We start from the raw sequence: 21,881 nt of genomic DNA, 5'->3' as shown, positions 1-21,881 counted from the left end.
GATTACGGAAAGAAAAAAGGAGAACATAGCTACTGGTTTCTGTTTTGGTTTGTATATATGCAATTCTAGTTGAAGACTATGGAACGGCTATATCTTTCGAAAAATGGAGGTGCAGAATTGAGATAGCCGAGATATTGATTGCGATCGAAAATGGACGATGGAGGGATAAGTAAAAGAAAAAGAATGTATATACGTTTTTGTTTTCTTTGTTTCTTGCTGCTTGGTGCGTCAGTTATGTCTGACGTTTCAGGTGTCGATTGTCATTTTTATGAGAAGAGAAAATAAGGATATGGTTGTCTAATACAAATGATTTCTCGGCGTCAATGGTGTGGGTTGTAATGTAAGTGGTTGAATCATTCATTATTATACAAATCCGTCGTGAGTAAAGAGAAGTTGTCTTCTTTCGTCGTCGGGAAGTGGTAAACCGTGTGTATGTACATGTCTCGTTCAGTAGTAGCCTTCTTCCTCAACATTCTCGTATCCCAAGCAAAACTTTCTCCTTTCTCTCGTCTTCTGTTTCTCAGACAGCGTCTGGTTGATTGGTGATAGTGGAATAGAGATGACTATTTATCTTTCTCGAGTTTGCGACCAAAGCCGAATTGCAGATTGGGCGGTGCTCGTCGTCGCTTGGATTCAGTAAAGAGAACATGTCGTTTCGCTACAAACGACGTCAGCTCGCCATTCTTTCTTCTCAATCCCTGTCTTCTCTGTCTTCATTCTGACAGCAATATGGAAAAGAAAGAAAGGGAGTTTACGTACCGGTAGGATCATACCGCATCATCCGCACAGGCAGCGCAGTTCGTCGGATTAGCATCGACCGCTTCATGCCCGTCAGCGCGCTTGACACGAGGGTGATGAGCGTTGTTTGTTTTCTTCCTGTATGAGTAAGGAAAACGAATGGTTAGTACTATTCTCACGAGCAGGTATATTCAAAAGTGCTGTCGAGGACGATAATTGCACACAGACTCCGCAGTCGACAATTCCACATCCGCCGCGCAATTCCATTCGTCCTCAGCAGCAAGCAAATACATAAGAAGTAATACCTTTTGCTTTAGCCATTCTTGCACTCGTGGATAAAAGAAATCACAAAAGTCGCGGGGTGGTGGAAAGAAGATGGTGTATCCCGAGTCAGAGACAAAATTGGTTTCCCGAAGATTTGTGGTCTAGAAAGTTTATTTGATTATGTAAGGGGTTATGTGATGGTTGCTATGTAGTGCTCTTGATTGAGGGGGATACACTGCTGGTGAGAGAATAGGACGATTGGGTTGACAGACTGGACATGCGTGGAAGTTGAAGAGGATACTTGCTGTCTGTTGTGTGTAGTGGCCGAGGAGGTGAAGTAAATATTGCAGCGCTGAGGTCTACGAGATAGCACATGCCAGCATTTATTCAAGACAGCTTATCACCGTTACAATCAAACCAACAATCATAATAGGCAAACAGACCCAATAATCTACACTTACCATCAATCCTGATACAAAAGCATATCAATTGTAGGCATTAAAAGTACACCCAGCTGGCAGAGCACCTCGAGTTTAATCGCGTCGACGCGCCTCGTCTTCTAAAAAAGGGTTGAAAGAGGCGGCGGCCACGACAGCAATAAACTCGACCTGCGCCTCTGCCTTGTGATTTTCTACCTGATTTCTCTGCGTTTTTGTGGGTGTTTCTGATTGCCTGACTACGTGACTACGAAAGAGCAGAAGAAAAGATATATCAGGAATTCTGAGGTTTACTGGAACTTGGTAATTGCGTGATCTTCTTGACTTTGCAACTTCACATCAACTACTTTCACTTCAACTACATCACCACTCCACCCCAGCAGCAATGGCAATCGAAAACTCAATCATCGTCCCCGCCTACCACGAGCACGACAACATCCGTCCGCTGACGACGCGGCTCTTTGCAGCACTTGAATCCGAGGCCTCGAGCACCGAGCTGATTTTCGTCGACGACAACAGCAACGACGGGTCGGTCGAGGAGGTCGACGCGCTCAAGGCCGAGGGGTTCAATGTCTCAATCATCGTCCGTACGACCGAGCGCGGACTCAGTTCGGCGGTCGTGAGGGGGTTTATGGAGGCGAAGGGGAAGTACCTCGTGTGCATGGACGCGGATTTGCAGGTTCGTCTGATCTTTTTTTGCTTTTGTCTAGTATCTGTCTAGTAAGTATCACCGATGCTAATTGATCAATCTATCTACAGCACCCGCCAGAGCGCGTCCCTGCTTTGCTGCACAAGTTGCACAGCTACGCGTTCGTGCTCGGAACTCGGTACGCGCCCGGCGTCGAGATGGATAAGGACTGGCCGCTGTACCGACGCATTATCTCGAGCGGAGCGCGCACGCTTGCTGTTCCGTTGACGCCCGTTAGCGATCCGATGACTGGGTTCTTTGGAATACAAAAGGAATACGTATGTCTAGATTTTACAAGAGTCTAAAGAGATAGTAGAGAGGCTAACGCGCTGAGCAGGTCACAAAAGCAGCCGACCATATCAACGCGCAAGGCTTCAAGATCGCGCTCGACATCCTGGTCAAGACCGGCATCCCGTCGTCGTCGATCGCCGAACTGCCGTTTTCGTTTGGCGTGCGCACGGTCGGCGAGTCAAAGTTGACGGGCAAGGTGATGATTTTCTATCTGGAGCAGCTCAAGGAGCTGTATATCTACAAGTTTGGACTGCCGGCGATCGTGGGCGTGTTGCTTGCGCTTGTGGTGCTGGGGTTGTTTGCGTTGGTGTTGTTGGTGAAGATGGTTGTATGATATGGGGAAGTAGTCAATCGATAATTACATTTAAATACATACATAAGACAAAACCAGTAATCGTACAGTAGTTACAAACAAACCGGAACACCAAGCGCCAGACTCTCAGCCCATATCTTATAATCCACAGCGCGCGCAGGAGATCATCATGCGCTCCGCTTATCAGCTCGAGGGGTTCTCGTCTTCGTCGTCGTCGTCGTCGTAGTCGGGAGGCACGTAGTCGTTGTTGACGACGACCTTGAGCGAGGGAGGGAAGGTGCCTCCGAGGTCTGTTATTTGCTGGACCAGGCTCTGGTTTTCCGAGAGCTGATCTTTGAGATACGCCAGAGCTTTGAGACTGTTAGACATTATAATGAAAAGAAACAACAGAAGAGGAAACAAGCAGGACATACTCTTTTGCAAGACGATGGTCTCGCTCCGGCCCTGGCTCTTGGTAAGTCCTGGAACAACCTCAGTGAGCCGGTTGAAGCCTTCACGGATAGCCTGCCGCCGCTTCTGCTCGGAGGCGATGTGGTTTGCCTTCTTCTCCTCGGCGGTCAGGAGCTCGCCTGGGGGTTTTGCCGACTTTGGGACGGGCGTGACGGTCATCGCCCTGTTGGCGGGGTTGTCGATGGTGGCGGGGGTAGAGGATTGAGTGGGAGTAGCTGCAGTGTCCGCAGCAGTCAGGATAACAAAGAGCAAAGAATATGAAGAAGAAGAGGAGGTGGTGAAGAGAAGAGGAGTGGTGAAGATTGGCACTGGGGAGGTTTATTGCTCTGGTTTATATTAAGTCGTCAAAGTGCATGCGGGGAAGCTGCAGCGATTCGCGATGCCAACTGCCGCTGCTGCTCTCTCTGCTCTTCCTCCGCTGCTTCTTGGTGATGGCGTAGTGTCTGGACAGCTATTCGGCCTCTGTCTGGCGTGCAGTTGTCTTTGGAGCGGTGAATGTAGGCATCGTGAGCAACGGACGAGCAGCACAATAGACAAGGTGTGGGTTATGTAATGGCTTACTCATTGTATTAGGTAATATATTTGTCAGGACAGGGCGCGGTGAGGCGGGCAATTTCGGGCAGCAGACTAAAGCAACGGAGCAGGAGGAGCAGGGCCGTCACGGTGCGCATATCCAAAGGTGATGACGCGTTGATTGCATTAGACTGATGCAATTGGGTTGGTTTAGTTATAGTATATGTGTAGTGTATGAAGATAGCTATCAGCTATCAGTAATCAGCTCATAGCTATCAGCACCAGCATCAGCATCAGGTGAGCGAACCCCAGCTCAGCGTAGATTATCGCTACTCTGCTCTGAGCCTGAGCGCAATTAACTCGGCTACAGTGTTTCGAGTGCCGACCCCTTCGCAGCCTCGCCTCGTCGCTCGCAACCAGCGAAAAGGCAATCAAAGCCCGCAGAACAGGCAGACGAGCAGAGGGCTGGGACAAAGCTTAAAAGCGAGGCTCGTAGCGAACCATGGCTGCTGGCCGGGCCTCTGCTCTCTCGCTCGCGTCCTGCCGATAGCGACTGGATAGCATGCTGAGCAGCAGTTGAACAGCGACCAAACGGCTCCTGACTAGTAGTAATTGCGCAGAGGTAATTAGCAGCTGCAATCTACTGCGCAAGTCGTGTAATGTAATGTAATGTAAAGCAAGCAAGGGGGGCTGGCTCAGTTATAAAGCATTTATCCTTGCCCAGAGCAGTGCCGGAAATCGCATGACTTGCCTTCAGTCCGTGCACAGACGGCTTTCTTTCCGATCGCATGATACGGGTGGGAAATGAACGTGCCGATCGCAGAGAGCGGGCTCTGAGGCTCTTGGAGATACGGCGACGAAGAGAGTTGGAGAAGTGAAAGTTAGGAAGGAAGGGGTTGTTCTCGCGATCGTTTCGCTCGCCCGAGTGCTCGCTATCCCCACTGCGCTCTGCTCCGCCTCTCCTCCACGAGAATTGTACTGCGTGTGCTGTGATAGCTGAGGGCTGTAGATCATGTAAGACTGCCTGGCGTGCAGAGAACTAGAACTCGACAGAGAACTAAGCAACTCATGAAGGCAGGGGCGACATCTATGAACAGCAACCTGCAGACAGCGGATGCTAGAATCCCGTCACTGTACTTGTCACTAGCTGCAACACCGTCACCAGCTCGCTGCTAACTTTCACTTCACCGCCTTCACCGCCCTCCTCACCTCCTCTTTACTTTTTTTTTCCATTCATTTTCTCTCTCTGTCTGCGTACCGCTGTGACAGATCGCAGGGCGGGCAGGTGTCCTTCCGTGCCTCCGCCGTATCTTCAGCTGCAGCTGCGCTAATAGTCCGCGTGTGTGATGGGCAAGACAACGCTGGACACTTAACAGTGGCTTTTGGCGGGCCAGACAATTGTCTCACGCAGATCTCGGTCTCGTCGTCCCAGACCAGGTATCCAGCGCACTCAAGACACCCTCGGGCCTTCTATCCTTCTGCTGTTCTTCTGCTGCTGTTCGACAGGGGCAGAGGCAGACCGCTCGCTATCGGCCAATCTATTTCGCAATACATTTTACTACCGAGACGATCGCCTGAGCCTTTTCTTTCCGTAATCAGGCCCTTCGGAGTTCTTAGCTGCTAGTTTCTGTCCTTAGCTCTTCCCCTCCCCCCTTGCTAGAAACTCAGAGCTAACGGGATGATACAGTGAGGAGGCGTGCTCGCTGTAGTTGGATCCAGTTCAACGGTCGAGGTAGTTCGGGAAGCAAGGGGGCTGTCGTTGGCATTGCTTTAGCGTTTTTTTGTTCCAGATCTCGGTCACCGTACCGTCCCACCTTTGTCTCGTCTCTGTCCTTGTCTCTCTACTCTCTGCTTCTATCCTGCTTGTTTCTATAGTCTATCCTATATTACTGCATTTCTCTTATATTGTGTTCTATCTATATCTTATTCACCCTTATCCTCCTTAATCAACTTTTATCTCAATCTATCCGATACACCCTTCTCGCTAACTCTGCCAATATACCGTACCTTGAACTTTAAACCATTAAACCTTATCCCCGGCGCTACCACATCTCTCCTGCTCGCTGCCCGTCCTCAGCAGCACCACCCTCCGAAATCCCTGCAGTATATCTACCAGCCCATGTCTCCTGCTCGGCACAAATTCCTCTGGTCAATCGACTTGCTTCTCGCATCCCTGCATCTCTGCTACTATCTATTTTGCCTCATCTATTTCTCTCAGACCCACACAGCATGCCGTTCTTCACTAGAAAACACAAGTCAAAGACCGCCTCGGTCTCACTCCCGACTCCGGCTCAGTCGCCCGCGAGCAACAGAAAGCCGTCGTCTCCTACAACGCCTGTGATGAGCCCGCGCCCGCTGTCTTACACCACCACGTCGACCTCCTCGCCGGCGTCATACCGCGTTCCGCCGTCGCCGGCCATGAGCCAGACGTCGTCGACCTACTCGGCCGCGTACTCGGAGCATTCTACCTCGACTGGGTATTCTTCGATTCCAGAAGAGCCGGTCGCGGAGGCAAAGGCCAAGCCGCTTGCTTTCCACGAGATCACGATCGAGCTCACCGATGACGACGCAGTTGCCGTCAAGGTAGCCTACAACGAGTACGTCTTCTGATCCTTCCTTTTTTTACAGTCCTCCCCCACCCTGATCTAACACCCCACAGAACAATCGGACTCTCGCCCTCCAACAACGCCGGCTCATCTCTCGGCAGCCCCGCGAATCTGTTCTTCAGCCAATTCTACCAGAACCTGTTTGCGCTGCGCCCGGACCTCGAGTTCATGTTCCCCGACATCCAGCGCCAGTCGGCGGCCTTGTCGGGAATTTTCTCTGCCGCGCTCGCGATGCTGGATAATATCCGCGCGCTCGATGATGTGCTGGAAAGACTTGGTCGGAGGCATGCGTATATCATGGGCGTCGAGCCTGAGCATGTATGTATATTCTGCTATACTTCTAGAAGTTGGGCGGCGGGCTAACTGGTTTTGATCTATAGTTTGAACTGCTCGGTGTGATCTTCATCCAGACTCTTCGTGACCGTCTAGGCAGCGTACGTCTTCTCCCTATTCTCTTTTTTCTGACAATCTATCGATTCTAATTCCTCTCCAGCGCTTCACGCCAAACATCGAACTCACCTGGGTCAAAATCTACTCCTACCTCGCCCAGAAAATGATCGCCGCCGGCAGCGACAACTTCACCCCTTCCTCCTCCTCCCCCTCTGCTCCCGCTCCCGCCCCCCAGCAGCGCGCAACTCAGCTCCAAGTCCCTCCCCCTCCCGAGCGCCCGTTCTTCCCCACCGCCGAACGCGAGGGCCTCATCGTCCCCGCCGTCCCTGTCGCCCAGCACACCACCCAGGCTAAACCCACCTCCTCCGCACCGCAACCCGCCGCCCCCGCGTATCGCAGACCGCAGCAGCAGCGGTCGCAGCCGGCAAAGTTGCAGGCCGCGCCGACGATCAGGAGTAAAGCCGCGAGCGCGATGCGCAGCACGTCGAACTACGCGAGCGGCAAGAGCCGCGTTGATAGTTCGGAGAGATGTGCGATTATGTAGGTGGATATATATATATGATAGTGGGTTGGTATTTGAATGTATTTGATTTGTATTGTTGGAGTTTTGTTTTTATGTGGTTGTGATGGTACGATATATAATACAAGTACAGAGATTTCAACATCTATTGCACAAACGCGGTAACACCCAAAACTTATATCCAAAAGTAAAAACATTTGCAAATACGCCTTCTCTATATACACAGCACCTAATCAGACACAGACGAACTAGAACTATACCCGTCCTCGCTATCCTCATCCACGATATCAATCTCGACCTCCTCCTCATCTGCCGCGTCGTCGTCGTCGTCTTCCGCGCTCTCAGCCGCAGCAGTCGACGCAGCAGCAGGTTTCGAGCCAGATCGCTTGACGGTCGTCATGTGGAACTCATCCGCAGCCTGCTGCATCATTTCAAGATCCTCAAGTTTCTCCTCCCGCGTCTCGTCCGCCTCCGCCGCCGCCGCGGTCTTCTCATCCCCACGACTGCCCTGCATCTTCTCGCGTCTCGCGATCCTCCGCCGCCGCCGTCTCAGTAACCTCGTAAGCGAGATCCAGTATAACCTCAACAACAGCGCCGGCTCGTCCACCCCCGGAAACCGAATCGGCGAGTCCGCGCCCAGCCAGTCAAAGTCCACACCGAGCACGGAGGACAAAGTCTGCCATTCCTCGTACGGATACTGCTTATGCCGGTCGCGGCGGAGATCGACGAGGATCCGCTGGATCGCGTCAATCACCGTCGCTTCTTTCTCGAGATCGCTTTGTAAGCTGGCGGTGCTGTCGTCGGCTTCGGAAAAAGAGTCCGAGGACGCGCGGGATGAGTCGAGCTCGGGATGCTGCCGCTCAATGTCTTCCCTCATGCGGCGGTACACGAGCGTCCACAGGTCCTCGGTATTAGGCGCGATGGACGTCGGAGCCCTGCGCAGCAGACTCGGTTGGCTCAACGTCAACCGCCGTCTCCTCCGTTTCGCGCCCGCCGAGCGCGTCTCAGGCTCGTGCGTCCCGCCGGTGCCGGAATGTTCGTGATTAACGTTTGCGAGCGCCCAATCGCCCAGCTTTGCGGTTCCCTTCATGACCGCGGCGAGGATGGTGTCGCCCATGCTGGAGATCAAGATGGTGACCATCGGCACGGCGAACAAGCTCCAGAGCACGAACCACGCCTTTGAACCCGGCGTCGTGAGTTTGAAGTCGCCGTAGCCGATTGTCAAGAGACAGAGGCTTGTGAAATACAGGCCTTCGAAGAACGTCCACGAGTGCTGCAGGCGCGAGAAGATCAGCGCGCCGAGCACGATCCAGAAAGTCAAGAAGACGAAGAGCGCGATCGCGAAAATTTGCCAGCGATCGGCGCGGCGCGCGCGGCGGTGGAGCGACCGCATCACTTTGAATGAGATCTCTGGGTCGGGTTCGGACGTGCGCGCGTTGCGGAGGGAGAGGTGGTGGATGCGTAACCGCTCTGTTTTGTTGAGCGCCTGGGCTCTGCGGGTGACGCCGATGACGAGCGAGCGCACGGAGGAGACGACGAGACCGACGAGGAGCACGCCGATGAGCGCGTAGGGGAGTAAGATCGCGCGGCCGAGGTTGGAGACGGGGACGATGTCGCCGAGGCCGATGGTGAGGATCGAGACGTCGCAGTAGTAGACTGCGTTTGCGTAGCTGAAGCCCTCGATGCGGGAGAAGACGCCTGCGCCGCTGGCGATCCAGAGAACGGCGGCGAGGATCTGGAGCATGAGCGAGCGTTGGTGGGAGGAGAGGATGAAGGAGGCGGGGTAGAGGCCTAGGAGGTGGCCTATTTCGTTCCAGGCAAGGAGGAAGAAGCAGATGAAGTAGAGGACAGAGGTAATTACACTGTTGAGCTGTCAGCGTGAGTAAGATAAAGCAAGCGAGATAAAGAACACATACGCAGACCAGTATCCCTGAGTAAGCGCGATTCGCACGATCCCCACCTCGACCCCGGCACCCTGCCCAATCTGATATTCGAGGTGCTGAAAGTTTTTATACTCTGCGACCGTGAGCCCGACGAGGATCATGCTAGCGATGAAGAAAGACGAGATCGAGATTGCCTGCGAATGGTCATACTTGATCCTTCCGGCAAAGTTGAGCAGCAGCGAGATATTTGCCGCGACGCCGAGAAACAACGAGACAGCATTGAGCACGACGACGTAGGCGCTGTCGTCGTAGTACCCCGAGAACTCGACGGTGTTGTCGTCGCTAGCGGCCGACGCCTCGGTGACTTCGCCGAGCCAGGACTCGACCAGCGCTGTGATTGAGAAGAGGTTCGAGATCGGACCGAGCCAGCCCGCGAGCAGCGGGAAGGACGAGGCAAGCGCGAGGGTGTGCAGACGGGTGTGGGGAAGTTCGGGGTCGTCGAAGGCCGAGGCCGAGCGACTGCTGCTGAATTGCTGGTGTGGGCTGGAGGCGAGGAGAGAGGGCGTGCTGGGCGCGTCTTTGGCTTCGGATGGCTCGTCTTGAGGAAGTGAGGCGGGTTTCCTCCGCGACGAGAGGAGACGCGTGAAGTTGGTGGTCGAAGGCGGTTGCGATGGAGGGGTCATCGCGTAGATTCGTTCAACTCTCGCCGTGTCGATAACTCATGAAATGTCTATAGATGCATGTTCTCTCTCTGCCGAGACAGGTCCCTTAACACACTTTTCCCTGGCGAATATCAGGAAACTCAAGAGTTCAAAGTACCAAAAAAAGATTCTCGCGTGTGATTACAAGATTTGTCGAGGGAGGATGACGTCAACGCGCCAAAAGCTTAACCTGACAATGATGACCGCCGCCGCGTAAATCATCTCGAAGATCCCGCTGACTCGAATGCACTCACTTCCTTCCTGTCAGCTGCTGTTTGAAGTGCATGGGATAGAGGTTTTGGATAGAATTAGATCATTTTGAAAGACGAGATAGATCGATGATCAGGCTGTTTTCGAGACCATGTGCGGTGTCAGTTGAGCATTCGATAAGGCGGTTGGCGGGACAGACGATTACGACAAGATCAGCATCCACAGCCTCCAGCAAACCTCCTCCCTCGAAAACCCGCAAGAGACTCGTGTACGCAGCAGCAGGTCTTTGTGCGGTCGTTGCCTACGACAGAGCGTTCAACGAGTCCGCGCTCGTGCGCAACGCTCGCGCGGTCTACATTCTCTCGCTCATCGCGGCCGACTACAAGCTCAACTTTGACCCCGACCACGACGTGGACGCGTTGCAGGCGCGGGTGGCCGAGCGCGTGTTTAATCTGATTACGCGCAACGGCGGGCTGTATATCAAGATTGGCCAGGCGCTTGCGATGCAGGCGCAGATCCTGCCGCCGGTGTTCCAGGAGAAGTTCTCGAAGCTGTTTGATATGGCGCCGCAGGACGAGTGGAGCGCGGTCGAGAAGGTGTTTGTGCAGGATTTCGGCAGGACGCCGGACGAGGTGTTTGACTCGATCGAGCACACTGCGATTGCGAGCGCGAGTGTTGCGCAGGTGCATGTAGCGCGGTTGAAGGGGACGGGCGAGAAAGTGGCGGTGAAGATCCAGCATCCAAAGATCGAGAAGCAGGTGTACTGGGACCTGCTGACGTACCGCAGCATGATGTGGCTCTACGACTGGCTGTTTGAGATCCCGGTGTACTTTGTCGCGCAGTACATCTCCGACCAGATGCAGGCCGAGACGGATTTCGAGACGGAGGCGCGGAATTCGCAAAACATGGCGCAGAAGCTGGCGGGCGAGAAGTCGCTGGTGGGAAAAGTTTACGTGCCAAAGATCTATGGCGAGCTACAGAGCAAGCGCGTGCTGACGATCGAGTGGATCGACGGCGTGAGCATGAGCCGGCGCGAGGAGCTCGAGCAGCGCGGGTATAGTAAGCGGTGGATCATGGACACGATGGTGAACTTGTTTGCGGCGCAGATCTTTAGCTTCGGAGTCGTGCACTGCGATCCGCACCCGGGGAATATAATCATCCGGCCGCGGCCAGGGAAGGAATCTGAGCTGCAGCTCGTGCTGATCGACCACGGACTCTACATATACGAGCCGGACAAGTTCAGGAAGGAGTACAGCCAGCTGTGGAGACATATGTTTACGTTCAACACGGCGGGGATTGAGAGCATAGTGTCGAACTGGGGGATTGCGCAGCCGGAGGCGTTTGCGTCGATGACGATGCTGCGGACGTACAAGGCGGGCCAGGCGCGGGATCTGTACGGCAGCGTTAACCCCGAGATGAGTGAAGAAGAGCGCAAGAAGCGGGAGGCGTTTGAGCGGCAAAAGTCCGCGGCGGACCGGTTCAAGGAGTTCATCAACGACACGACGAAGATGCCGCTGGAGCTCGTATTTCTGGGGCGCAACATGCGGATCGTGCAGGGGTGCAACCAGCTGATGGGCTCGCCGGTGAACCGGGTGAAGATCCTGGGCCAGTGGGCGAGCCGGAGCCTGGCGCGGGAGCGCGGGCTGGGACTGCGGGCGCGGGTGGTGGAGTGGACGCGGCATGTGGTATTCACGGTCGTGGTCGCGCTGTCAGATCTGTCGTTTCTGGCGGCGCGGGTGCGGCAGGTTGTGTTCAGACATAAGAGCGGGTTCGAGGACGTAATTGAGCAGCAGATGCGAGCGATGGCGCGGGAGCGGTTTGGGCTCGACATCCGGGAGGGCGCGTTCGAGGGATGACCACTATGACATAACGACAACTGTAATTATTACATAATCTCTGACTGATACGCGTTGGGCTATAAAAAGAGACGAGCACCGCCACGCATCGGAGTGGCGGACAATGGGCTGTGGCGCAGGGCGACAATCAAATCAAACGGAACCGCAGCGGGCTCGCGTCCCCTTTCCTCGTCTTGAAAAGCGTTGAAGGAGATATCAAGAGGGTATTGTTGTTGTTGTTTGTGTTAGAGAGAGGTTTGTTATAAAGAAAGAGATATCTGAATAGAAGAGAGAACTCGTCACTTCTCTATTCTCTCTCTGCGCGTTTTATTTCTTCTCGCTGCTTTGCGCGTTTCTGCTGCGCCCTCGTCCGCTTCTCTTCACCACCGCACTTTGTTCCCATCACCACCTTCCCTCTCCTCCTCTTCCTCTTCCTCTTCTCCAGTGCACCAGCTGCTCTTCTGCACTTCTGCTGCTCTCTCTAGAGCTCTCTCATCTACCCCCCACCCATCACCTCTCATCACCCCCCCCCTCGCCGCAATGATCCCTCGCGCAGCCACGCCCCTCACCCTGCTTCTCCTCGTCGCCTTCGGCCTCCAGCTCGTCTCCGTGCTCTCCGTCCCCGTCGTCGATAAAATCGTGCTCGCAAACTACCAGAACGTCAAGTTCGGTGTCTTTGGCTACTGCACAAACTCCTCCTGCTCCAGCGTCAGAGTCGGTTATCCCGGTATGTCGCTCTCTCCTCTCCTCGCTCTTAGCTGCTTCTTTACACTCTTGCTAACAACGCGCAGACTCAATCATTGATGGCTCCGGAACAACAGACTGGTCTCTGCCCTCCGGCGCCCGCCAGTCTCTCACAAACCTGCTCATCGTGCACCCGATCGCGGCAGGCTTCACCCTCATCCTCCTCGTGCTCGCGCTCGTCGCCCACTTCCACCAGCCCGCCAACTCCCCGCGCTACCTGCTCGCGCTCCTCATCTTCTGTCTCCCGACCTTCATTCTCTCGCTCCTGGCCTTCCTCGTCGACATCCTCCTCTTCGTGCCCCATCTGGCCTGGGGCGGCTGGATCGTGCTCGGGGCGACTGTCATCATCGCGATCGCGTCCCTCATCCTCTGCACGATGCGCCGCACTCTCTCCTCCCGCAAGGCAATGAACAAGCGCATCTTTGACGAGGACGAGTCCGCGGGGGCTATGCGTCTCAACCAAATGTCGTTCTTCCCGCCCGGCACCGCGAACCCGGACGACGGCAACGCCGACCGCGAGGTGCTCATCTACGACAACGAGGCAAAGACGTCGGCTATCTTTGAGTCGTCCACGAACGACGACGAAGACGACGACGAGGACGACGACGACGACGCCGATCTCGATGACGAGGCCGCCTCGCTCAATCGCAGAAACAACAGCGCGACCGTCGGCCACGCCATCTCGGACTACGAAAGCACGCCAGACACGCGCGCCGCGCCGCCGCCGGGTCAAAATAGAGGCCCGCAGCAGCAGCGATTTGATCAGTACGGCCGCCCTCTCCCACAACAAGAGTACAACCGCTACGGCCCACAGCAGCAGCGCCCTTACGGCCGTCAACCTCCCCAGCAGGGCCCCGACGGTGCCTACGACCGTCGCGCAAACGGTCCTTATGGCCAGCAGCCGCCGAACGGCTACTACCCGCGCGACCGTCTGCCTCGCGGCCAGATGCCGCCGTACCAGCAGCAGCGAGGCGGCCCGCGTGGTCGTGCGCTGACGCCCGGACAAGAGATGGGCGGCGGTCCGCGACCTCCGTACGCGGTCGTGCTGCCGTCTGCGTCTGGAAGCACGCCGCCGCAGCCGATGGCATCGTACGTCACCGCGCGGGACTCGCTTGGATCTGAGCTCGAGTCGCCGAGCGGGATCCCTGTTGCCGGTGCAGAGGTCGGCGGCGGTGCGGTTGGCGAAGGAGTGGGTGCGTCGTCGGCACTGGCGGGACCGACTGAGCTTCCTGTCGCGGGCACGCCTGTGGACAACGCGAGTGCGCGCCGCGGCACTGATGAGTCGCAGGGCGAGTACGTCCCGCCACGACAGAACTGGGGCGAAGAAGATGTCGCCGTTGTTGCTAGTGCTGGTGCTGCTGGTGTCGCTGCTGGTGTCGCTGCTGAGCAAGAAGCGGCCCCGCGCAGAAGACAGAACAGCACGAACTACTACGACGACGTCGATCCGCAGTACGCGAGCGAGATCCACGCAGGCTACACGCAGACCGTCTCGCCCGTGTCGCTACCCAGCGCGCGCTCGCCGTACGAGGAGTTCCGTCCGCCGCAGGGACCCAACTACTTTGACTCCCAGCAGCAGCAGCAGCAGCAGCAGCGCCGAGGCCAGCCGCGAGTCGCGATGGGCGGCGCGCCGCCGGTGTCGCCAGGCGGAGGACCGCAACCGCAGCCGTACGCGTCGCGACCGATGTACCCGCCCGAGTTTGCGCAGCCGAGCAGCTACGTGCCCGCGCCGCCGCACTCGCCGGACGGGTCGATCTCGAGCCAGTTCACGTCGGTGTCGCAGCGGGGCGTGAATCCGCGGTACTACACGGGTGGTCCGACCGCGCCGCCCAAGATGCAGCAGAGCCTGCAGCCACTGCCGCCGCAGACGGGGGGCGCGCTGACGGCCGCGCAGCAGGCGAAGCGGGACCGCACGGAGATGATGTTGCGGGCCAACCCTGATTTCACGATCGAGGGCATCGCGCCGACGAGACGGGGCGCTGCGCGGGGGATTCCGCAGGCGGCGACGATGGGGCGGGCGAAGGACTCGCCGTACGCGCCGGCTGCGTCGCGGATGTAGTAGCAAGTGAGTCGTGAGGAGAAAATGTATAAGTTAGGGATATCTCTGTTTGCTTTTTCGTGCTTGTGTCGTGCTTGTGCTTGTGTCGTTTTCCGGTTGTTTTGTGTTCTGCATGCGTGCTTTGCGATCAGCTGCTTAAGAAAAGCTGCTTGAGAAAAATACTATGCAAAGGCATACTGAGGTTTTTTTATCGTTGGAATTCCTGCTGTGCTTTTATCCGTGTTCTGCAGGCGTTATTTTTGTGCAGTATCGCAACGGTTTTCCTCGCTTGTTTTTCCTTCTTCTTTTTTCTTTCTTCTTTCTTCTAGTTTTTTATTCTAGTTTCTTATTCTAGTTTGTTTGTTATGAGTGTGTTTGTTTCTTTGCACTTGTCTGAGTTTTTGTATTTGTTATGGAAGTGTGGTGTGGTGTGGTTGTTCTGTATGGTTACGTATACTCTATGATTCTCTTTTTTCTATTATTTTTCACTACTTTTCACTCTTTTCTGTGGTGTCGACGCGTTATATCGTGCGTTGATGGCAGAGAGTGAGGGAGGAGTAGTTATCTCTTTATGTTTACGTCTTGTGTCTTGTTTCCTTGTTCATTTTTCTTTTCTGCTTTATCTTTCCTGCTTTTTTCTCGTTTTTTCTCTTATGATTCTGCCTTTTTGTTCGTCGTGCTTCTATTTTTTTTTTTTTCCTAGATTCAATTGATTTTCCGTGTTATCCTTTATACTTAACTTCTCTGATAACTATAGGAGAATGAGTGGGCGTAGTGAAAATGAATGGGTAGGTAGGTTCTGAGGATGAAGTATTCTCTATTCTTTGTAGATAACTTATTGATTGTGAGTATTGTTTGTAAAGTATAAGATAGAGAAATAGACAGACAAAAGAGATGAGGATTGAAATCCACGAGGATCTTTATCTCTCTATCACTCTATCCCTGTCTGTGTGTATTTGTGTGTGTGCGTCTCTGTGTGTATCTGTTTAATTAACCAGCCGCTTTCGGATTTTTTACTACCTACTTGATTTATCTATCAAGTCATGCATCCGAGCTAGCGATAAATTGCTCTGTTTATTGTTTTATGCTGTAAATTGTAAATTACTGTAAAATACTGCTGTTTGTTGTTTGTTTGCTGTTTGCAGGAGTAGATGGATAAAAAGAGTAAAGAGCAGGAGTAGAGTAGTGAAGAATACGACGACTCGTCTCCATCCACTTTAACAATCCGCCGCCTACCATCACTACCACCACCACCACTCCCCCCGCCTCCAACACCACACACCCCCTACCGGTGCATCTTTCTTTGTTATTAGCACTTGATCTAGTCTAGATGCCAACTACCCACCCCGCTGCATCCGGAAGTACTATACCCTTCACTTAATAAAAATATAGTGCCCCAATCAACAATACTATCAAGATCAGAGTATAACCATGGCACCGCTGGAAACACCGGACGCGGCGGCCGCGAGGTGGGATGCGTTGTCTGCGGAGTTTGAGGGGATTTCGAGGTTTGTTTTCTTTTCTCTCTTTTTATATCGCTGTTGTTTTGACTGGGGGGGGGGATCTGTGGGATGGATGTTGACGGTCGATCTAGTCATTGGATCCGCCGGCTTAAAGACGCGGAAGCAGAGATCGCCGCCGGAAAAACACAACCAACAACCACGACAACTACTACAACAACAACAGCAGCAGAAAACCGCCGCGCGTCACAACCCGCCGCGACCCAAATCGCACTCAAGCAGCTCGCGCGAACAGTCGAAGATCTCTCCGCAACAGGCCAGACGCTCTTCCAAGCCCTCGTCGCCCTGCAGCGGCGCCGCCACGAGACGCAAAAGATCTACGCGGATTGGTACGAGAACTACAAGCGTGAGCGATCGCGGGTGTCCGAGCTCGCGGCCGAGCTTGAGCGCGAGGCAGGGCGGGAGAGGCAGGCGCGGGAGCGGGCGGAGCGGGAGCGGGATGAGGCGCGGGAGGAGGAGAGGAGGGTGAGGGGGGTGGTGGAGGAGGGGAGGATGGAGTTGACGAGCGCGAGGATGGAGTGTCGGCGGGCGTGGGCGGAGGTTGCGAGGTTGGAGGAGCAGAATCGGGTGATGCAGATTACGATTCAGCAGCAGTATCATCAGCAGAGGATTGTGGTGCCTAGTTCGGCTACTTCGGGGGCGGCGGAGCTGGAGCGGGAGCGGGAACAAGAGAATGAAGGCGAGGAGGCATATCTCGCAGACGAAGATGAGGAGGGCTTAGAAGACGACGAAGAAGAATTAGCACTCGCAGACGAGTCCGAACTACCAACTACGAGCTACCCCGCCAGCGATCCCGACCTCTCAGGCTCAGAAAGCGAGTCAAGCGTTCCCGGGGGCCGGTATATCCCCGAGCAACAGCAGCAAATGGGAGGGTCGCAGGCGGACGAGGAGGACGAGCTGCAGCGGCGGATGCAGACGCTGGAGATGGAGTATTGGGCGCAGCAGCAGAAGGAGAGTTATGGGCATCGGAGGCGGGCGTTTGGGGAGGAGTGAGTGTGTGCAGATGTGCAGATGTAAAGATGGTTTATGTATGTAGTGATGTAGGGTATGTGTTATAAGTAATGTAATGGGATCGTGTGTATATGGAATGTGTATAGGTTAGAGTAGAGTAGAGTAGTGAAGTGAAGTGAAGATGTCTATGTCTTCACTCACTCCCACCACCCCACAAACAGCTCACACACCACCAAAACAACCACCAGAATCATCAATCAGCATTTAATCAACCGCAGCTCCAACCATCATCAAAAACTTATAACAAACCTATGACTGACTAACTAACCGTAAGCTGAAACAAGATGTCCGAACAAACCAGGCCGGGTAAGAGTAGTCAGGGCAAGGTGTGAATTTATGCTGCCGAATCGGGAGATGTTTGAGCGGGACCGAGCAGCGGCGAGGAAGGAGAAGATAAAAGGGCGGTGTCGCCCTCTTTTCTTTCTTTCTTTGTTGATGGCAGGAGTGAAGGTGTTGCTGCGATGAGCAGACTGCAGACTGCAGACAGCAGGAGACTAATAACACAGAATACTGACAAACCATCATATACGAGACTATACAACTACTACTACAGACACAGCAACCAGCAGCAGCACAAACCCAGCACAACCGCACAGAACCTCCACACTTGCACCACAACCCCCCTCGACAGATACGCCACAACTGCGAAGACCAGCCCTACACCTGCCACCCCAACCGCCAGCGGATGTTTTCACGATTAGGGTTTTATCTTCTCTTAAGTCAAGAGCACAGTGGTCACAAGGCACTAACCTGTTGCGAGCAGTCGAGATATCCCACCTGAAACGCCTTATCTGCTCTTGTTGCAGGAAATAGCATATCTGACCTGCTGTGATTCTGTTGCATTCTCTGTTTCATCTATTCTTGTCTTCTTATTCTCATCTTGATTCTATCTTATTCTAATTCATTCTTCTTATAGTAATATAGTAATATAGTAATAGTGTCATTGATAATAGCAGACCCTAACACCGCGACCATCCCATCCAGTAATCACAAAACCCAATGCAAATAACATAGTCTATACAATCATGATAATAAAAACAAAACATCTAAGCAGTCGCAATCCCCTTCGAATACCTCCGACTCAGCGGCGCCATCGACTTGTCTGTCCGCCGCGCCTTGCGGGTCGAGTCCACGACAGGAGACGAGGCCGCGGCGCCAAAGAAGTGCTTGCGCAGGTTCTGCTGCTGCTGCTGCTCGCGCTGCGGACTCCGGTTGTGGGGCTTCTTGAACCGCTCGAGGTCGCCCGAGTCCAGGATCCGCGACACCTCGCGCTCGATGTCGGCGAACGAGTCGTAGGGGATGTAGTCGATACCGTGCTCCTTGCAGTACTCCTCCAGTCTCAGGCCAGCGCGGGCAAACAAGACGTCGGCCTCGCGCGCGGCGGGGAGATCAGAGACACCGTCGCCGATGAAGATGATGAGCGGGTTTGTGTTGGCCGGCAGGTGCTTGCGGTAGTGCGACCGGCGCTCCTTGATCGACTGCGACTTGTCGTGGCCGAGCGGGGAGTCGTGGCGCCAGACGACCTTCCAGTCCGAGCCGTCGTCGGAGATGACGGCGTCGTTGGAGATGATGTCGATGCGGTCCGAGCCCGGGACGAACTCGTCGAGCACGCCGCGGAGAACGGGCTTGAGACCGGCGGAGATCACGTTGAAGGGGACGCCCTCGCGGATGCATAAGTCATGAAAGTCGGCAAAGTCGGGGTCGATCTCGAGCTTCTCCTTCATGGCCTCGATCGACTTGTCGAAGGGGACGTCGAGAGAGCCCCACATCTCCTCGGAGACGTCTCTGAACGAGCGCTCGCCGGAGTTGATTTGCGAGTCGAGCTTCTCGCGGTGTTCTGAGCCACAGCCGTGGCGGTCGAAGAGGACGTGGCCGGTGTCTTGGAGGAAGATGGTGCCGTCAAAGTCAGAGAAGATGGCGACGTCTTTGCGGGTGGGAAGAGATTGAGACATGATGAGTGTTGAAGTGTTGAAGTAGTAGAAATAGCGAAGTAGTAATTGAAAGTAGTGATTGATATAGTAAAAGGAATAGAAGAGGAGGTGGGGGAAGAGGGCACTTATATAGGCGCCACCGGGAAGGGGCAAACCCGACGACGAAGCAGACGGACGACGTAGAGCAGGAGCAAGGCTGTGATCCGAACTCTGTATCGCCACCTAGGTCTAACCTAATTTGGTTAGCGGTGTGTGGTTCCTGCGTCGGCAGTCCAGACAGGGTTTAGTGCCGTTGCCTATACTTTGGCCGTACCCCCTGCGCCATTACGTAGATATATATGCTGTTATTATTGTTGATAGGATAGTAAGAGAAGAGTAGTAAGAAGAAAAAGAAGAAGAAGATGATGATGAGAAGAAGAAGAAGAAGAGTAGAAGAGAATAAGCAGGAAGAGAAAACCAGGGCGGTTCAGACAACGTGGTCGGAGAGAGATCTACGGCGAGTGGCTTCCCACCCACCGGTTTCTCTTCGTCTTCTCTTCTGCTTCGTGCGTCTTCTCTGCGCTGATCCTTCGCGCTGCTCTTCTTGTCTCTTCTTTCTCTTTCCTCTCTGACTCTGTGTCTGTGTCTGCTGCTCGTGGTCTTGGTGCTGATCTCGGCCCTCTCTCGTCCGTCTTAGTTGTCGCCACCTTCTTCTTCTCTTCTTCTTCATCTTCTTCATCTTCTTCATCCATCGTGGTTCACCTATCTGAGCAGATAGTTACCTCATCGATACTTCTTCTCTTCTCCCCGGCTGTGCTCTGTCTCTGTCTGGCTGTCTGTCCGTCTGTCTGTCTGCAGCCTGTCGTATCCGTACTCGCTCCTTCCGCACTGCCCCCATTGTGACCAACTCACACGCCAATCACAGCTGCTCACAAACCTTCTCTCTCTGACGTAATGACGTACCCACCTATGACGTGTACCACCGTACCGCGCCCACGGAATTCGCCGCGCTCCGAGCCCGATAACAGCAGCCATCTCTGCTCACCTAATCCCCTCCTCGCCCTGACAAACACCTCTCCGCCGCCTGCTCGCCCGCCATCACCGCTCCGCCGACCGTCCCAATCTGCAGCTCGTCCGCGCAGTGCTCGCCCGCAAAGTACACCCCTCGCCCTCCCATCCCCGTCCTCAGCACGCCCAACTTCTCCCTCCCCTCCTCCAGCCCGACCATCGCGTTCGTGTAGCTCCCGTAGCCCGCATACTCATCCTCGCTCCACCGCGTCCACACCACCTTCTCCGGCCGCTCATCCACCGCCGCATCAAACCCAGGTATGCGGCTGTAGTACGGCGCAAAGAACGCCGTCGCCGCTGCTATCGCCTCGTCGTCACTCTTACTCGACTCTAATTCCCTCACAACCCGCTCGGAAATCTCCCCGTACGTGTACCACAGCAACGCGGCCTGTCCGTGCCGGCCTGGCAGCTGCGCAAGCGAGATCGCAGTCATCGGCCAGTGCTGATCGTTAGTATCCTGCGCGTATCGCGGCGAGAGAAATTCAAATTGGTCGTTCGTGCCCCAGAACGCCCTCGAGAACTTCATGTAGACCTGCCATACTGTTAGCTCAACTCTGTAGCAGCTCTGCAGCAGCTCTGCAGCAGCATGAGTATACCTTCTCTAATCTCCCATACCCCACGTCCCTCACCGCCCGTCGCACCTCCGCCGGCAGCTCAGGCGCAAACCTGATCCCCTCGGCCTTCAACACCCCAAGCGGCACCGCGACCACCACCTTCTCAAACCATTCTTGGCCCCCGTCTCTCGTCACCACTTTCGACTTTTGCTTCTCGATCTCGCTCTCCACCGCCACCACCGGCGCGCATAACCTCACCTCGACTTTTTTGTTAGCAGCTGCTGCCGCAGCTAAAACCGGCTCGGCCATCGCTCGCAAGATCCCTCCGTACCCGCTCGCGACATACATCGTATCCCCCGGCGCCATCTCCTCCAGACACGCATACTTTAGACTCTGCCGCGCCGCTGCTTCGCCAATGTAGAACCCAAACATCTCAATCGCGCTCAGCACCCTCTCCCTCTTCTTCTCCATCCGCTCTTTATCCTCGCTCTCTCCCTCCTCGCGCTCCAACTCCTGCTTCACAAAGTCAACCAGCGACGCACTAGCCGGAATCTCTGCGCAGTGCGCGGCAGAGTACGCGATCGCCCGATCCACGTACTCCCACATATACCCTTCCACCTCGACCTGCTCGCGCGGGCCCAGCACGCGCCCGTCCGGCGCGATAATGACATTTCTGTCGCCGACGTCGTGCAGCGTCACCTCTGGCGCGTGGTAGAACCGCTGCGCGGAGTTGGCGGACGAGTCCCCGTGCAGCCAGTTCGGGCCCAGGTCGACGGCTGTCGCGGAGGGGTCTAGGGACGCGGAGTGGATCTACGAGGGGTTAATCTTGAGTCTGACATATGCGCATGTGTAGTTGTGCGTATAGATACAGTAGAGACAATTGGGGACTTACGCGTCCGCCGAAACGATCGCGCGCTTCGTAGATGACGATTTTGTCGATCTCACTGCTGTCGGGCTCATCAAGAAGTTCAAGTAGTTTCCGGCAACAGCTGAGTCCTGCTGTGCCGGCGCCGATTATCGCCACCCGCGTCATTCGGTTTATGTACAGTGGTAGTTATGAAGGAAGAGTGGGGAGGAGGAGAGGAGGAGATGAGCACGGCTGTGATGAGAAGAGTCCACGCTCCACGTGCTGTCAGGGACGGTATTATACGTCCATAGATCGTACAATATCCCATACAAATGATAAAGATCAGTTACAAA

At 54.8% G+C, this 21,881-nt stretch overlaps 10 protein-coding genes across 10 annotated transcripts; 5 read left to right on the top strand and 5 right to left on the bottom strand.

The window, feature by feature from the left end:
• Nucleotides 1–164: 164 nt before the first annotated feature.
• On the bottom strand, nt 165–1,517 carry BZA70DRAFT_202284 (uncharacterized protein). The gene is made up of 3 exons (XM_064910137.1): nt 1,044–1,517; nt 760–876; nt 165–658 (listed from the first exon to the last, which is right to left on the bottom strand). The coding sequence occupies exons 1-3, from the start codon at nt 1,057–1,059 to the stop codon at nt 564–566; spliced, it is 228 nt and encodes a 75-aa protein (XP_064767171.1). The 5' UTR covers nt 1,060–1,517; the 3' UTR covers nt 165–563.
• Nucleotides 1,518–1,548: 31 nt separating this feature from the next.
• Nucleotides 1,549–2,788, top strand: BZA70DRAFT_281574 (nucleotide-diphospho-sugar transferase). Its single transcript, XM_064913141.1, has 3 exons — nt 1,549–2,118; nt 2,199–2,405; nt 2,465–2,788. Exons 1-3 carry the CDS (start codon nt 1,825–1,827, stop codon nt 2,750–2,752), a joined length of 789 nt encoding a protein of 262 aa, XP_064767170.1. The 5' UTR covers nt 1,549–1,824; the 3' UTR covers nt 2,753–2,788.
• BZA70DRAFT_281573 (uncharacterized protein) lies at nt 2,789–3,474 on the bottom strand. The gene is made up of 2 exons (XM_064913140.1): nt 3,145–3,474; nt 2,789–3,081 (listed from the first exon to the last, which is right to left on the bottom strand). Exons 1-2 carry the CDS (start codon nt 3,338–3,340, stop codon nt 2,915–2,917), a joined length of 363 nt encoding a protein of 120 aa, XP_064767169.1. The 5' UTR covers nt 3,341–3,474; the 3' UTR covers nt 2,789–2,914.
• Nucleotides 3,475–5,785: 2,311 nt separating this feature from the next.
• On the top strand, nt 5,786–7,353 carry BZA70DRAFT_281565 (uncharacterized protein). The gene is made up of 4 exons (XM_064913139.1): nt 5,786–6,291; nt 6,354–6,618; nt 6,681–6,734; nt 6,794–7,353. The coding sequence occupies exons 1-4, from the start codon at nt 5,924–5,926 to the stop codon at nt 7,232–7,234; spliced, it is 1,128 nt and encodes a 375-aa protein (XP_064767168.1). The 5' UTR covers nt 5,786–5,923; the 3' UTR covers nt 7,235–7,353.
• BZA70DRAFT_281562 (uncharacterized protein) lies at nt 7,341–10,013 on the bottom strand. Its single transcript, XM_064913138.1, has 2 exons — nt 9,127–10,013; nt 7,341–9,072 (listed from the first exon to the last, which is right to left on the bottom strand). Exons 1-2 carry the CDS (start codon nt 9,774–9,776, stop codon nt 7,440–7,442), a joined length of 2,283 nt encoding a protein of 760 aa, XP_064767167.1. The 5' UTR covers nt 9,777–10,013; the 3' UTR covers nt 7,341–7,439.
• Nucleotides 10,014–12,035, top strand: BZA70DRAFT_281561 (atypical/ABC1/ABC1-B protein kinase). Its single transcript, XM_064913137.1, has one exon. The coding sequence runs from the start codon at nt 10,133–10,135 to the stop codon at nt 11,858–11,860; it is 1,728 nt and encodes a 575-aa protein (XP_064767166.1). The 5' UTR covers nt 10,014–10,132; the 3' UTR covers nt 11,861–12,035.
• Nucleotides 12,036–12,120: 85 nt separating this feature from the next.
• BZA70DRAFT_201984 (SUR7/PalI family-domain-containing protein) lies at nt 12,121–14,721 on the top strand. Its single transcript, XM_064910133.1, has 2 exons — nt 12,121–12,566; nt 12,631–14,721. Exons 1-2 carry the CDS (start codon nt 12,380–12,382, stop codon nt 14,637–14,639), a joined length of 2,196 nt encoding a protein of 731 aa, XP_064767165.1. The 5' UTR covers nt 12,121–12,379; the 3' UTR covers nt 14,640–14,721.
• Nucleotides 14,722–15,836: 1,115 nt separating this feature from the next.
• Nucleotides 15,837–17,265, top strand: BZA70DRAFT_202005 (uncharacterized protein). The gene has a single exon (XM_064910134.1). It carries the CDS (start codon nt 16,190–16,192, stop codon nt 17,129–17,131), a length of 942 nt encoding a protein of 313 aa, XP_064767164.1. The 5' UTR covers nt 15,837–16,189; the 3' UTR covers nt 17,132–17,265.
• Nucleotides 17,266–17,935: 670 nt separating this feature from the next.
• On the bottom strand, nt 17,936–19,324 carry BZA70DRAFT_202142 (2,3-diketo-5-methylthio-1-phosphopentane phosphatase). The gene has a single exon (XM_064910135.1). It carries the CDS (start codon nt 19,099–19,101, stop codon nt 18,196–18,198), a length of 906 nt encoding a protein of 301 aa, XP_064767163.1. The 5' UTR covers nt 19,102–19,324; the 3' UTR covers nt 17,936–18,195.
• A 780-nt stretch (nt 19,325–20,104) lies between these two features.
• BZA70DRAFT_290676 (uncharacterized protein) lies at nt 20,105–21,714 on the bottom strand (the record flags this gene model as incomplete). The annotated part of the gene is made up of 3 exons (XM_064914232.1): nt 20,105–20,659; nt 20,724–21,491; nt 21,574–21,714. 3 exons carry the CDS (start codon nt 21,712–21,714, stop codon nt 20,105–20,107), a joined length of 1,464 nt encoding a protein of 487 aa, XP_064767162.1.
• Nucleotides 21,715–21,881: the final 167 nt, after the last annotated feature.

The sequence above is a fragment of the Myxozyma melibiosi genome (genome assembly GCF_037950935.1).
Source record: "Myxozyma melibiosi strain Phaff 52-87 chromosome Unknown BZA70scaffold_9, whole genome shotgun sequence".
Taxonomy (NCBI): Eukaryota; Fungi; Ascomycota; class Lipomycetes; order Lipomycetales; family Lipomycetaceae; genus Myxozyma; species Myxozyma melibiosi.
The sequence above is the reverse complement of the archived record's forward strand: the minus strand, read 5'-3'. Positions and strand labels throughout refer to the sequence as shown.

Bases quoted from the DNA above. Each gene is read 5' to 3' on its own strand.
- BZA70DRAFT_281561 (XM_064913137.1), top strand. From the start codon at position 10,133: ATGATCAGGCTGTTTTCGAGACCATGTGCGGTGTCAGTTGAGCATTCG.
- BZA70DRAFT_281573 (XM_064913140.1), bottom strand. From the start codon at position 3,340: ATGACCGTCACGCCCGTCCCAAAGTCGGCAAAACCCCCAGGCGAGCTC. The intron at 3,082-3,144 runs GTATGTCCTGCT...ACAGTCTCAAAG, and splicing joins GACCATCGTCTTGCAAAAGA to CTCTGGCGTATCTCAAAGAT.
- BZA70DRAFT_281565 (XM_064913139.1), top strand. From the start codon at position 5,924: ATGCCGTTCTTCACTAGAAAACACAAGTCAAAGACCGCCTCGGTCTCA. The intron at 6,292-6,353 runs GTACGTCTTCTG...AACACCCCACAG, and splicing joins GTCAAGGTAGCCTACAACGA to AACAATCGGACTCTCGCCCT. The intron at 6,619-6,680 runs GTATGTATATTC...TTTGATCTATAG, and splicing joins TGGGCGTCGAGCCTGAGCAT to TTTGAACTGCTCGGTGTGAT.
- BZA70DRAFT_202142 (XM_064910135.1), bottom strand. From the start codon at position 19,101: ATGTCTCAATCTCTTCCCACCCGCAAAGACGTCGCCATCTTCTCTGAC.
- BZA70DRAFT_281574 (XM_064913141.1), top strand. From the start codon at position 1,825: ATGGCAATCGAAAACTCAATCATCGTCCCCGCCTACCACGAGCACGAC. The intron at 2,119-2,198 runs GTTCGTCTGATC...ATCTATCTACAG, and splicing joins GCATGGACGCGGATTTGCAG to CACCCGCCAGAGCGCGTCCC. The intron at 2,406-2,464 runs GTATGTCTAGAT...CGCGCTGAGCAG, and splicing joins TTGGAATACAAAAGGAATAC to GTCACAAAAGCAGCCGACCA.
- BZA70DRAFT_202005 (XM_064910134.1), top strand. From the start codon at position 16,190: ATGGATGTTGACGGTCGATCTAGTCATTGGATCCGCCGGCTTAAAGAC.
- BZA70DRAFT_201984 (XM_064910133.1), top strand. From the start codon at position 12,380: ATGATCCCTCGCGCAGCCACGCCCCTCACCCTGCTTCTCCTCGTCGCC. The intron at 12,567-12,630 runs GTATGTCGCTCT...AACAACGCGCAG, and splicing joins CGTCAGAGTCGGTTATCCCG to ACTCAATCATTGATGGCTCC.
- BZA70DRAFT_281562 (XM_064913138.1), bottom strand. From the start codon at position 9,776: ATGACCCCTCCATCGCAACCGCCTTCGACCACCAACTTCACGCGTCTC. The intron at 9,073-9,126 runs GTATGTGTTCTT...ACAGCTCAACAG, and splicing joins ACTCAGGGATACTGGTCTGC to TGTAATTACCTCTGTCCTCT.
- BZA70DRAFT_202284 (XM_064910137.1), bottom strand. The intron at 659-759 runs GTACGTAAACTC...CGTCGTTTGTAG, and splicing joins GATGCGGTATGATCCTACCG to CGAAACGACATGTTCTCTTT.